Source organism: Oncorhynchus clarkii, chromosome 12 (assembly GCF_045791955.1).
Source record: "Oncorhynchus clarkii lewisi isolate Uvic-CL-2024 chromosome 12, UVic_Ocla_1.0, whole genome shotgun sequence".
In the NCBI taxonomy this organism is placed as follows: domain Eukaryota; kingdom Metazoa; phylum Chordata; class Actinopteri; order Salmoniformes; family Salmonidae; genus Oncorhynchus; species Oncorhynchus clarkii.
The window spans coordinates 98,695,172-98,710,313 of NC_092158.1; the positions used below are offsets into that span (position 1 = coordinate 98,695,172).

Here is a 15,142-nt window from a genome sequence, read left to right on the forward strand (position 1 = left end):
ACATTCAATGATGATGATGATGTCAATGATGTTGGTGATAAAGATGATGTGATGAGCTATGATGAGGATGATGTGTTGATGAGGATGATATGTTGAGGTATGATGAGGATGATGTGTTGAAGTATGATGAGGATGATGTGTTGATGAGGATGATATGTTGAGGTATGATGAGGATGATGTGTTGATGAGGATGATGTGTTGATGTATGATGAGGATGAGGATGATGTGTTGATGAGGATGATATGTTGAGGTATGATGAGGATGATGTGTTGATGAATGAATTTCCAGTATGTGTGTGTGTGTGTGTGAGTCCAGTGTGTGTGAGTACAGCGTGTGTCCGTGTGAGTCCAGTGTGTGTGTCAGCATGTGTGTCCAGTGTGTGTGTGGGTCCAGTGTGTGTGTGTTTCCAGTGTGTGTGTGAGGGTCCAGTGTGTGTGTGTGTGTAGTGTGTTTGTGTAGTGTCTGTCCAGTGTGTATGTGTGTGTGTGTGTGTCTAGTGTGTGACTGAATGTCCAGTGTGTGTGTCCAGTGTGTGTGTGTGTGTGTGTGTCCAGTATGTGTTGTGTGTGTGCGTGTGTGTGTGTCCAGTGTGTGTGTGTGTGTGTGTCCAGTATGTGTTGTGTATGTGCGTGTGTGTGTGTGTGTGTGTCCAGTGTGTGTGTGTGTGCGTGTGTGTGTGTGTGTGTGTGTGTCCAGTGTGTGTGTGTGTGTGTCCAGTGTGTGTGTGTGTGTGTGTCCAGTGTGTGTGTGTGTGTTGTCGTGGAGGATCGTTACAAAATATAACACTTACAAGAACTTGTGAATTCAATATAGGCTTTTAATACAAACACATCAGAAGCCTAGATGGTCCGCGGAACACACACTTTTCCAGAGCACTGGCTCTGATTTATACACATACAACATACGAGTCCATTCCACATGCAAATGAAGTTACTTCCCTCAGTCCATCTGCCACCATTATATCCCAATCTGTGCATCCTGCTTGTTCACGCCCAATAACGCCCATATCTGCTTTCAGTCAAGTTATAATGGTGACAGGACCTCTTCATGCCCCAAAAATAATACAGGCCCATCTTATCCTATGGGCCCCTTATGTTCAGCTTGGTGTGGTCTTTGGTATGTCTGTCCTACAGTATTATGTTCCTCCTTATATGTACATCTTTCTCCCACAATACCCAGACCCTCCCCTATAGGTTTAGCTTGTGCGGTCGGAGTCCGCACCTTGGGGGGGGGGCTGTCACGTTCTGACCATAGTTCTTTTGTGCTTTCCTTGTTTTAGTATTGGTCAGGACGTGAGCTGGGTGGGCATTCTATGTTATGCTTCTCAATCAGAGGCAGGTGTTAGTCATTGTCTCTGATTGGGAACCATATTTAGGGAGCCTGTTTTGCGTTGGGTTTTGTGGGTGGTTGTTTCCTGTCTTTGTGTTTACTGCACCAGATAGGACTGTTTCCTGTCTTTGTGTTTACTGCACCAGATAGGACTGTTTCCTGTCTTTGTGTTTACTGCACCAGATAGGACTGTTTCCTGTCTTTGTGTTTACTGCACCAGATAGGACTGTTTCAACCACGCTGTGTTTTGGTCCGCCTCTCCTTCACAGGAAGAAAGCCGTTACACCCAAACCTTAACCATTCATAATGAGGCCCTACACTTAATGTTTAAACTCTATCCCAAACCTTAACCATTCATAATGAGGCCCTACACTTAATGTTTAAACTCTATCCCAAACCATTCATAATGAGGCCCTACACTTAATGTTTAAACTCTATCCCAAACCTTAACCATTCATAATGAGGCCCTACACTTAATGTTTAAACTCTATCCCAAACCTTAACCATTCATAATGAGGCCCTAAACTTAATGTTTAAACTCTATCCCAAACCTTAACCATTCATAATGAGGGGCTAAACTTAATGTTTAAACTCTATCCCAAACCTTAACCATTCATAATGAGGCCCTACACTTAATGTTTAAACTCTATCCCAAACCTTAACCATTCATAATGAGGCCCTACACTTAATGTTTTAACTATATCCCAAACCTTAACCATTCATAATGAGGCCCTAAACATTCTGTTATAACTCTATCCCAAACCTTAACCAATCATAATGAGGCCCTAAACATTCTGTTATAACTCTATCCCAAACCTTAACCAATCATAATGAGGCCCTAAACATTCTGTTATAACTCTATCCCAAACCTTAACCAATCATAATGAGGCCCTAAACATTCTGTTATAACTCTATCCCAAACCTTAACCAATCATAATGAGGCCCTAAACATTCTGTTATAACTCTATCCCAAACCTTAACCAATCATAATGAGGCCCTAAAGTTCTGTTTTAACTCTATCCCAAACCTTAACCATTCATAATGAGGCCCTAAAGTTCTGTTTTAACTCTATCCCAAACCTTAACCATTCATAATGAGGCCCTAAAGTTCTGTTTTAACTCTATCCCAAACCTTAACCATTCATAATGAGGCCCTAAAGTTCTGTTTTAACTCTATCCCAAACCTTAACCATTCATAATGAGGCCCTAAAGTTCTGTTTTAACTCTATCCCAAACCTTAACCATTCATAATGAGGCCCTAAAGTTCTGTTTTAACTCTAACCCAAACCTTAACCATTCATAATGAGGCCCTACACTTAATGTTTAAACTCTATCCCAAACCTTAACCATTCATAATGAGGCCCTAAACATTCTGTTTAAACTCTATCCCAAACCTTAACCATTCATAATGAGGCCCTAATCTTAATGTTTAAACTCTATCCTAAACCTTAACCATTCATAATGAGGCCCTAAACGTTCTGTTTTAACTCTATCCCAAACCTTAACTTCTTCGAGATAGGGAGCGCTCTTTTAATTTTTGGATAAAAAACGTTCCCGTTTTTAAACAAGATATTTTGTCACGAAAAGATGCTCGACTATGCATGTAATGGCAGCTTTTGAAATAAAAAACTCTGACGTTTCCAAAACTGCAAAGATATTATCTGTGAGTGCCCCAGAACTAATGCTACAGGCGAAACCAAAATGAAATTTCATACAGGAAATGGTCCAGATTTTGAATGCCCTGTGTTCCAATGTCTCCTTATATGGCTGTGAATGCGCCAGGAATGAGCCTGCACCTTCTGTCGTTTCCCCAAGGTGTCTGCAGCATTGTATTTGTAGGCATATCATTGGAAGATTGACCATAAGAGACTACATTTACCAGGTGTCCGCCCGGTGTCCTGCGTCGAAATTATTGCGTAATCTCTAGGTCCATGCACGTTCCATTTCTTCAGAGGAGAAACTAAACTGCCACGAATGATTTATCATCGATAGATATGTAAAAACACCTTATGGATTGATTCTAAACAACGTTTGCCATGTTTCTGTCGATATTATGGAGTTAATTTGGAAAAAAGTTTGCATTGTAATGACTTAATTTTCTGGGTTTTTCTTACCCAAACGTGAAGAACAAAACGGAGCGATTTGTCCTACACAAATAATATTTTTGGAAAAACTGAACATTTGCTATGTAACTGAGAGTCTCATTGAAAACATCCGAAGTTCTTCAAAGGTAAATTATTTTATTTGAATGCTTTTCTTGTTTTTGTGAAAATGTTGCATGCTGAATGCTAGGCTTAATGCTATGCTAGGCTATCAATACTCTTACACAAATGCTTGTTTAGCTATGGTTGAAAAGCATATTTTGAAGATCTGAGATGACAGTGTTGTTAACAAAAGGCTAAGCTTGAGAGCCAATACATTTCTTTCATTTCATTTGCGATTTTCATGAATAGTTAACGTTGCGTTATGGTAATGAGCTTGAGGCTATAAATAGGATCCCGGTTACGGGATTGCTCGTCGCAACAGGTTTTAACCATTCATAATGAGGCCCTAATCTTAATGTTTAAACTCTATCCCAAACCTTAAACAATCATAATGAGGCCCTAAACGTTCTGTTTTAACTCTATCCCAAACCTTAACCATTCATAATGAGGCCTTAAACCTAATGTTTAAACTCTATCCCAAACCTTAACCATTCATAATGAGGCCCTAAACTTAATGTTTAAACTCTATCCCAAACCTTAACCATTCATAATTAGGCCCAACACATTGTGTTAACATAGGCTTGGCCAACTATCATCACAACACATTGTGTTAACAAAGGCTGGGCCAACTATCATCACAACAGGCTGGGCCAACTATCATCACAACAGGCTGGGCCAACTTATCATCACAACAGGCTTGGCCAACTATCATCACAACAGGCTGGGCCAACTATCATCACAACAGGCTTGGCCAACTATCATCACAACACATTGTGTTAACACAAGCTGGGCCAACTATCATCACAACAGGCTGGGCCAACTATCATCACAACAGGCTGGGCCAACTATCATCACAACACATTGTGTTAACACAGGCTGGGCCAACTATCATCACAACACATTGTGTTAACACAGGCTGGGCCAACTATCATCACAACACATTGTGTTAACACAGGCGTGACCAACTACAGTGGGGCAAAAAAGTATTTAGTCAGCCACCAATTGTGCAAGTTCTCCCACTTAAAAAGATGAGAGAGGCCTGTAGTTTTCATCATAGGTACACTTCAACTATGACAGACAAAATGAGGAAAGAAAATCCAGAAAATCACATTTTTAATTAATTTATTTGCAAATTATGGTGGAAATAAGTATTTGGTCAATAACAAAAGTTTACACAGCAACTCGTATCTCTCAGAGAGTCACTATTCCACTAAGACCTCATTGAAACACAAAGCAGAAAATGGAATCAGAGCTGTGTGTGTCATTCTTATTGAAAGTCCTGTTATCTCTCTCACAAAAACACACATGTAAAAACGCTTACACACACACACACACACACACACCTCTAGCTCAATCTAGCCATCTCTGGTCACTGTCAGTAGCTAGTTAATGAGAAGGGAACTAAAATCAATATAGACACCTTGGGAGGAATTCCTGATTACCTACCCCTCGTACGCCCGTCCGTCCGTCTGCCCGTCCGCCCGTCTGTCTGTCTGTCTCCTTTATCTTCCTCAGTGGGGAAAGAGAAATTAAGAGACCGTCGTCCTGAATCATTTCTGCTGACTAATCTCTCCCTCCTTCTCTCTCTCTCTCTCTTGCTCTCCCTCCACAGCAACAGTAACCTCTCAGAGAGTCACTGTTGTCACCCAGCCCATCAGGGCTCAAAGGCCCCCAATTACCACACATCCTCTCTCTCTCTTTCCCTCTGTTCTGAGTCTCTCCATTCCCTCTCTCGCTCTTCCCTCTGTTCTGACTCTCTCCCCTCCCTCCCTCCCTCCCTCTCTCTCTCTTTCCCTCTGTTCTGACTCTCTCCCCTCCCTCTCTCTCTCTCTTTCCCTCTGTTCTGACTCTCTACCCTCTCTCTCTCTCTTTCCCTCTGTTCTGAGTCTCTACCCTCCATCTCTCGCTCTTTACATCTGTTCTGACTCTCTACCCTCCCTCTCTCTCTCCTTCCATCTGTTCTGACTCTCTACCCTCCCTCTCTCTCTCTTTCTCTCTGTTCTAAATCTCTACCCTCCCTATCTCTGACTCTCTACCCTCCCTCTCTCTCTTTCCCTCTGTTCTGACTCTCTACCCTCCCTCTCTCTCTCTTTCCCTCTGTTCTGACTCTCTACCCTCCCTATCTCTCTTTCCCTCTGTTCTGACTCTCTACCCTCCCCCTCTCTCTCTCTTTCCCTCTGTTCTGACTCTCTACCATCCCTCTCTCTCTCTTTCCCTCTGTTCTGACTCTCTACCCTCCCTCTCTCTCTCTTTCCCTCTGTTCTGTCTCTCTACTCTCCCTCTCTCTCTTTCCCTCTGTTCTGACTCTCTACTCTCACTCTCTCTCTTCCCCTCTGTTCTGACTCTCTACTCTCCCTCTCTCTCTCTTCTCCTATGTTCTGACTCTCTACTCTCCCTCTCTCTCTTTCCATCTGTTCTGACTCTCTACCCTCCTCTCTCTCTCTTTCCCTCTGTTCTGACTCTCTACCCTCCCTCTCTCTCTCTTTCCCTCTGTTCTGACTCTCTACCCTCCCTCTCTCGCTCTTTCCATCTGTTCTAACTCTATACCCTCCCTCTCTCTCTCTTTCGCTCTGTTCTGACTCTCTACCCTCCCTCTCTCTGACTCTCTACCCTCCCTCTCTACCCTCCCTCTCTCTGACTCTCTACCCTCCCTCTCTCTTTCCCTCTGTTCTGACTCTCTACCCTCCCTCTCTCTCTCTTTCCCTCTGTTCTGACTCTCTACCCTCCCTCTCCCTCTTTCCCTCTGTTCTGACTCTCTACCCTCCCTCTCTCTCTCTTTCCCTCTGTTCTGACTCTCTACCCTCCCTCTCTCCCTCTTTCCCTCTGTTCTGACTCTCTACCCTCCCCCTCTCTCTCTTTCCCTCTGTTCTGACTCTCTACCCTCCCTCTCTCTCTCTTTCCCTCTGTTCTGACTCTCTACTCTCCCCCTCTCTCTCTCTTCCCCTCTGTTTTGACTCTCTACTCTCCCTATCTCTCTCTTTCCCTCTGTTCTGACTCTCTACTCTCCCCCTCTCTCTCTCTTCCCCTCTGTTTTGACTCTCTACTCTCCCTCTCTCTCTTTCCCTCTGTTCTGACTCTCTACTCTCCCCCTCTCTCTCTCTTCCCCTCTGTTTTGACTCTCTACTCTCCCTCTTTCCCTCTGTTCTGACTCTCTACTCTCCCCCTCTCTCTCTCTTCCCCTCTGTTTTGACTCTCTACTCTCCCTCTCTCTCTTTCCCTCTGTTCTGACTCTCTACTCTCCCCCTCTCTCTCTCTTCCCCTCTGTTTTGACTCTCTACTCTCCCTCTCTCTCTCTTTCCCTCTGTTCTGACTCTCTACCCTCCCTCTCACTCTCTTTCCCTCTGTTCTGACTCTCTACCCTCCCTCTCTCTCTCTTTCCCTCTGTTCTGACTCTCTACTCTCCCTCTCTTTCTCTCTTTCCCCTTGTTCTGACTCTCTACCCTCCCTCTCTCTCTCTTTCCCTCTGTTCTGACTCTACTCTCCCTCTCTCTCTTTCCCTCTGTTCTGACTCTCTACCCTCCCTCTCTCTCTTTCCCTCTGTTCTGACTCTCTACTCTCCCCCTCTCTCTCATTCCCTCTGTTCTGACTCTCTACCCTCCCTCTCTCTCTCTCTTTCCCTCTGTTCTGACTCTCTATTCTCCCTCTCTCTCTCTTTCCCTCTGTTCTGACTCTCTACCCTCCCTCTCTCTCTCTTTCCCTCTGTTCTGACTCTCTACTCTCCCCTTCTCTCTCTCTTCCCCTCTGTTTTGACTCTCTACTCTCCCTATAGCTCTTTCCCTCTGTTCTGACTCTCTACTCTCCCCCTCTCTCTCTCTTCCCCTCTGTTTTGACTCTCTACTCTCCCTCTCTCTCTTTCCCTCTGTTCTGACTCTCTACTCTCCCCCTCTCTCTCTCTCTTCCCCACTGTTTTGACTCTCTACTCTCCCTCTCTCTCTTTCCCTCTGTTCTGACTCTCTACTCTCCCCCTCTCTCTCTCTTCCCCTCTGTTTTGACTCTCTACTCTCCCTCTCTCTCTTTCCTTCTGTTCTGACTCTCTACTCTCCCCCTCTCTCTCTCTTCCCCTCTGTTTTGACTCTCTACTCTCCCTCTCTCTCTTTCCCTCTGTTCTGACTCTCTACTCTCCCCCTCTCTCTCTCTTTCCCTCTGTTCTGACTCTCTACCCTCCCTCTCTCTCTCTTTCCCTCTGTTCTGACTCTCTACTCTCCCTCTCTCTCTCTCTTCCCCTCTGTTTTGACTCTCTACTCTCCCTCTCTCTCTTTCCCTCTGTTCTGACTCTCTACTCTCCCCCTCTCTCTCTCTTCCCCTCTGTTTTGACTCTCTACTCTCCCTCTCTCTTTCCCTCTGTTCTGACTCTCTACTCTCCCCCTCTCTCTCTCTTTCCCTCTGTTCTGACTCTCTACCCTCCCTCTCTCTCTCTTTCCCTCTGTTCTGACTCTCTACCCTCCCTCTCTCTCTCTTTCCCTCTGTTCTGACTCTCTACTCTCCCTCTCTCTCTCTTTCCCTCTGTTCTGACTCTCTACCCTCCCTCTCTCTCTCTTTCCCTCTGTTCTGACTCTCTACTCTCCCTCTCTCTCTCTTTCCCTCTGTTCTGACTCTCTATCCTCCCTCTCTCCCTCTTTCCCTCTGTTCTGACTCTCTACCCTCCCTCTCTCTCTCTTTCCCTCTGTTCTGACTCTCTACTCTCCCTCTCTCTCTTTCCCTCTGTTCTGACTCTCTACCCTCCCTCTCTCTCTCTTTCCCTCTGTTCTGACTCTCTACTCTCCCTCTCTCTCTCTTTCCCTCTGTTCTGACTCTCTACCCTCCCTCTCTCTCTCTTTCCCTCTGTTCTGACTCTCTACTCTCCCTCTCCCTCTGTGATATCTAAGTTTTTTTTAAATAAAAATGTTCACACATAAAGTGAACCGTTTTTGCTTTGTAATTCTGGGTTATTGTGTAGATTGATGAGGGGAAAAACACATTTTTTTACATTTTAGAATAAGGCTGTGACGTGACAAAATGTGTAAAAAGTCAAGGGGTCTGAATACTTTCTGAATGTTACTGTATATCAGTATATTAGACTCTCTCTCTCTCTCTCTCTTGATGCAGTGATGTTGTTTTCATCACTTCTGGTTTAACACTGCCATCAAGTGGTGATTGTCCAAACTGCACCCGTTAAGAAATATATATATATATATATATATATATATATATATATATATATATATATATATATATATACACACACTCTATTAAGATAGAGAAAGTGAGAGATAGAGAGAGAAGAAAGTGTGGGAGAGAGAGAGAGCAGAGTGTGTGAGAGAGAGAGAGCAGAAAGTGTGAGAGAGAGAGAGAGCAGAAAGTGTGAGAGAGAGAGAGCAGAAAGTGTGGGAGAGAGAGAGAGCAGAAAGTGTGAGAGAGAGAGAGCAGAAAGTGTGAGAGAGAGAGAGCAGAAAGTGTGGGAGAGAGAGAGAGCAGAAAGTGTGGGAGAGAGAGAGCGCAGAAAGTGTGGGAGAGAGAGAGCAGAAAGTGTGGGAGAGAGAGAGAGCAGTGTGTGGGAGAGAGAGAGCAGAAAGTGTGGGAGAGAGAGAGAGCAGAGTGTGGGAGAGAGAGAGCAGAGTGTGGGAGAGAGAGAGCAGAGTGAGAGCAGAGAGAGAGCAGAGTGTGTGTGGGAGAGAGCAGAGAGAGAGAGCAGAGTATGTGGGAGAGAGAGAGCAGAGTGTGGGAGAGAGAGAGAGCAGAGAGTGTGGGAGAGAGAGAGAGCAGAGTGTGTGGGAGAGAGAGAGAGCAGAGTGTGGGAGAGAGAGAGAGCAGAGTGTGGGAGAGAGAGGAAGCAGAGAGAGAGAGAGCAGGCTGAGAAAGCAAAGAAAGAGTAAGAGTGCAAAGAGTGAGAGAGCAGAGAGAGAGAGCAGAGAACAAAGAGAGAGCAGAGAACAGAGAGAGAGCAGAGAGCAGGCTGAGAGAGCAGATAGAGCAGAGAGAGCAGAGAGTGAGATCAGAGAGTGAGAGAGAGAGCAGAGAACAGAGAGAGAGCAGAGGGAGAGAGAGTTGAGAGAAGAGAGCTAGCAGAAAGAGAGCAGAGAACAGAGAGAGCAGAGGGAGAGAAGAGAGCAAGCAGAAAGAGAGCAGAGAAGAGAGAGCAGAGAGAACTCTGTTGCTATAGTGAACCTGCATTACAACACTATGTTGCTATAGTGACCCTGCATTACAACACTCTGTTGCCTTAGTGAACCTGCATTACAACACTGTTGCTATAGTAACCCTGCATTACAACACTCTGTTGCTATAGTGACCCTGCATTACAACACTCTGTTGCCTTAGTGAACCTGCATCACAACTCTGTTACTATAGTAACCCTGCATTACAACACTCTGTTGCTATAGTAACCCTGCATCACAACACTCTGTTGCTATAGTAACCCTGCATTACAACACTCTGTTGCTATAGTAACCCTGCATCACAACACTGTTACTATAGTAACCCTGCATTACAACACTCTGTTGCTATAGTGACCCTGCATCACAACACTGTTGCTATAGTAACCCTGCATCACAACACTCTGTTGTACTAATTGTACAATTTGTTTAATTCTATTCCACATATTTAATTGTTTTGTATTTCAGTTCATATTTGTTTCATGTTTCAACCAGTCGCAGGTTAACATCAACCTGACAGAGGAAACGTTAAATCAATAAACAAACTGTTTTCACAATTAACAGCCTTTTCTTGTTTCAACCAGTCGCAGGTTAACATCAACCTGACAGAGGAAACGTTAAATCAATAAACAAACTGTTTTCACAATTAACAGCCTTTTCTTGTTTCAACCAGTCGCAGGTTAACATCAACCTGACAGAGGAAACGTTAAATCAATAAACAAACTGTTTTCACAATTAACAGCCTTTTCTTGTTTCAACCAGTCGCAGGTTAACATCAACCTGACAGAGGAAACGTTAAATCAATAAACAAACTGTTTTCACAATTAACAGCCTTTTCTTGTTTCAACCAGTCGCAGGTTAACATCAACCTGACAGAGGAAACGTTAAATCAATAAACAAACTGTTTTCACAATTAACAGCCTTTTCTTGTTTCAACCAGTCGCAGGTTAACATCAACCTGACAGAGGAAACGTTAAATCAATAAACAAACTGTTTTCACAATTAACAGGCCTTTTCTTGTTTCAAGTATGTTTTATTATGAAAAGTACAATATATCCTTGTATACTTGTACAACTATGGAGCGTATGTCCATATATAATTATACAACTATGGAGAGTATGTCCATATATAATTATACAACTATGGAGTGTATGTCCAGATATAATTATACAACTATGGAGAGTATGTCCAGATATAATTATACAACTATGGAGAGTATGTCCATATATAATTATACAACTATGGAGAGTATGTCCATATATAATTATACAACTATGGAGTGTATGTCCATATATAATTATACAACTATGGAGAGTATGTCCATATATAATTGTACAACTATGGAGTGTATGTCCAGATATAATTATACAACTATGGAGAGTATGTCCATATATAATTATATATAATTATACAACTATGGAGAGTATGTCCATATATAATTATATATAATTATACAACTATGGAGAGTATGTCCATATATAATTATATATAATTATACAACTATGGAGAGTATGTCCATATATAATTATATATAATTATACAACTATGAAGCGTATGTCCATATATAATTATACAACTATGGAGCGTATGTCCATATATAATTATATATAATTATACAACTATGGAGAGTATGTCCATATATAATTATATATAATTATACAACTATGGAGAGTATGTCCATATATAATTATATATAATTATACAACTATGAAGCGTATGTCCATATATAATTATACAACTATGGAGCGTATGTCCATATATAATTATACAACTATGGAGAGTATGTCCATATATAATTATATATAATTATACAACTATGGAGAGTATGTCCATATATAATTATACAACTATGGAGTGTATGTCCATATATAATTATACAACTATGGAGAGTATGTCCATATATAATTATACAACTATGGAGCGTATGTCCAGATATAATTATATATAATTGTATAATTAGTTTTTCAACATAAAAGACAACACATGATCACATTGGTATTTTAACAGTGTTGTTGTAAGAGGTCCTCACAACTATAGAAAGACACGCATGTGTGTGTGTCCAGAGTGAGTGTGTGTCCAGTGTGTGTGTGTCCAGTGTGTGTGTGTCCAGTGTGTGTGTGTGTGTGTCCAGTGTGTGTGTGTCCAGTGTGTGTGTGTCCAGAGTGTGTGTGTGTCCAGTGTGTCTGTGTGTCCAGAGTGTGTGTGTGTCCAGTGTGTGTGTGTCCAGTGTGTGTCTGTGAGTCCAGTGTGTGTGTGTGTGTGTGTCCATAGTGTGTGTGACCAGTGTGTGTGTGTGAGTGTGTGTGACCAGAGTGTGTGTGTGTCCAGTGTGTGTGTGTCCAGTGTGTGTGTGTCCAGTGTGTGTGTGTGTCCAGAGTGTGTGTGTGTCCAAAGTGTGTGTGTCCTGTGTGTGTGTGGGTGTATCTAGTGTGTGTGTGTGTGTATCTAGTGTGTGTGTGTGTGCGTGTGTCCAGCGTGTGTCTGTGAGTCCAGTGTGTGTGTGTGTGTGTGTCCAGTGTGAGTCTGTGAGTCCAGTGTGTGTGTGTGTGTGTGTCCACTGTGTTTGTGTGTGTGTGTGTGTGTGTGTGTGTATTTGTCCAGTGTGTGTGTGTGTGTGTGTGTGTGTGTGTGTCCAGTGTGTGTCTGTGAGTCCAGTGTGTGTGTGTGTGTCCAGAGTGTGTGTGACCAGTGTGTGTGTGTGAGTGTGTGTGACCAGTGTCTGTGTCCAGTGTGTGTCCACTGTGTTTGTGTGTGTGTTTGTCTAGTGTGTGTGTGTGTCCAGTGTGTGTCTGTGAGTCCAGTGTGTGTGTGTGTGTGTGTCCAGTGTGTGTCTGTGTGTCCAGTGTGTGTGTCCAGTGTGTGTGTGTGTCCACTGTGTTTGTGTGTGTGTTTGTCTAGTGTGTGTGTGTATTTGTCCAGTGTGTGTGTGTGAGTGTGTGTGTGTGTCTGTGAGTCCAGTGTGTGTATGTGTGTGTGTGTCCAGTGTGTGTGTGTGTTTGTCTAGTGTGTGTGTGTATTTGTCTAGTGTGTGTTTGTCCAGTGTGTGTGTGTGTGTGTGTGTCCACTGTGTTTGTGTGTGTGTGTATTTGTCCAGTGTGTGTGTGTGTGTGTTTGTCCAGTGTGTGTGTGTGTGTCCAGTGTGTGTCTGTGAGTCCAGTGTGTGTTTGTGTGTGTGTGTGTGTGTCCAGTGTGTGTCTGTAAGTCCAGTGTGTGTGTGTGTGTGTGTCCAGTGTGTGTGTCCAGCAGGTGTATGTGTGTGTGTGTGTCCAGTTTGTGTGTGTGTGTGTATCCAGTGTGAGTGTGTGTGTGTGCGTCCAGTGTGTGTGTGTGTGTGTGTGCGTCCAGTGTGTGTGTGTGTGTGTGTCCAGCGTGTGTCTGTGAGTCCAGTGTGTGTCCAGCAGGTGAGTGTGTGTTTGTCCAGTGTGTGTGTGTCAAGTGTGTGTCCAGCAGGTGTGTGTGTGTTTGTCCAGTGTGTGTGTGTGTGTGTGTGTGTGTGTGTGTGTGTGTGTGTGTGTGTGTGTGTGTGTTTGTCCAGTGTGTGTGTGTGTGTGTGTGTGTGTGTGTGTGTGTGTGTGTGTTTGTCCAGTGTGTGTATATCACTGACAGAGGGACACTGAGGCACCATCACCCCAAACCCTAAACCCTGGACAGAGGGGCTCAGTGAATGTGGAGGTGAATGTGATCAGGTGGGTCAGTGTGTCAGAGGAGGCTCTATAGAAAGACAGAGTGCCGGCTGGCCAGTCCAGATACACTCCTACTCTGTGGGATCTGGAGGGGGGGACGTCTATAGTAGTGAGATTATTATTGTGCCTGGCAGTGTAACTGTTGTCAGAGCAGAACAGACTCCAGGACTTGTCATTGGCTCCAAGACAACAATAAAGACCCCTTCCTCTCCTGTTGATTCCTTTATATGTCACTCCTATATCAGCCATGCTCCCACTCCACTCGACCTCCCAGTAACAGCGCCCAGTCAGACCCTCTCTACACAGCACCTGTCTACAGTCCTCAAATCTCTCTGGGTGATCAGGATACGGCTGCTTCTCTCTCCTACATGTCACCTTCCTGTTCTCCTCAGACAGAGAGAGGAGTCTGTCTACTGTGTTTGGGTCCAGTGTGAGATCACAGACATCTGATGGATGAAACCAGACACAATATTAGAAATCATCATCATTCACATTAGAATGTTAACTCACTTTTCACTAATTCATTTACTGTAGATGTTTCTAGGTATCAAAAGGAGAAGTTAAGGTAACTTGAGACTTGTTGAATGATCATATGTTATACTGTATAGTAATATAAAACACACTTATTCCCATTAATTACACACACACACACACACACACACACACACACACACACACACACACACACACACACACACACACACACACAGTCAAATCAACTCTTTGTAAACTTTGGTGTCCCTGATTTCTGCTTCTGTAGAACTACAGCTGATATTTAATATGACCAAGTCAGTAATGATGGTGGTCTTTGACTTTGACTTAACTTGAATTAAGACTTATTCTTAGTCATATTCTTCACAGCAGTCAACACTCACATTTTCTAAGTCCAGGTTTCATTCTGTTCTCTCCACCATGTTCCACACTGTAGCGGTAAGCAGAAGAACAGACAGTCATTGAGGGATACACCTGAACTCACTCACACGCACGCGCACACACACACAGACACACACACACACACACACACACACACACACACACACACACACTGTGTCATTGGTATTTCATAATTCATAATTCCTATATGTGTACATTAATTAAATCACTCAGTCTTTGTAAGATTTGTATTTGCATAAAATAGACAGAGACCTTAATCAAAATTAGATAATTATTCTCGGAGCACGAACAACATATCTATATACAAAATATGACGTAGAATGAATCTCCTCTCGACAAAGTTTAAAAGTTCCGACCTACTAACACAATATAACTGAATGAACTCTTGACCCCTCACAGTGGAAAACCAAACTGAATGAACTACCATCACAAACTGACCATCACCATTATCCATCACGTTCCACCTGGAAAACTCCTCTAAACATCCCAGAGTTGAGTCTGCTTACTTATCCCACAACCCATTCCTCCCCAGACTAGTTGGTGTTCATTATGTTCATGTCACATAATCCCTTATCTATGAACTAACATTACTGTTAATCGGATATAATAAAACAGTTTTACAGTTCTATTTAAAATATTGGGCACAAACACACACTGGTCAGCAAATAACTTCACTGGATGTCAAGTGTGTGTGTGTCCAGAGTCCAGAGTGTACACACACAAATCGGACCCACACACACCCAGAGGAAACACACACACACATACACACACAAAGGACACACACAGGACACACACTGGACACACACTGGACACACACTGGACACAAACTGGACACACACTGGACACACACTGGACACACACTGGACACACACAGGACAAACACTGGACACACACAGGACACA

The 15,142-nt window shown here is 43.4% G+C and overlaps 1 protein-coding gene across 1 annotated transcript in view; it reads right to left on the reverse strand.

The window, feature by feature from the left end:
* Positions 1–13,259: 13,259 nt before the first annotated feature.
* LOC139422622 (NACHT, LRR and PYD domains-containing protein 12-like) overlaps positions 13,260–15,142 on the reverse strand; it is a 163,684-nt gene continuing 161,801 nt past the window's right edge. Inside the window, exons 12-13 of the mRNA XM_071173768.1 lie at positions 14,222–14,268; positions 13,260–13,792 (exon numbers count right to left, since the gene is read on the reverse strand). Of these exons, the coding sequence (XP_071029869.1) occupies positions 13,260–13,792; positions 14,222–14,268 (580 nt within the window). The remainder of the gene's footprint in view (positions 13,793–14,221; positions 14,269–15,142) is intronic.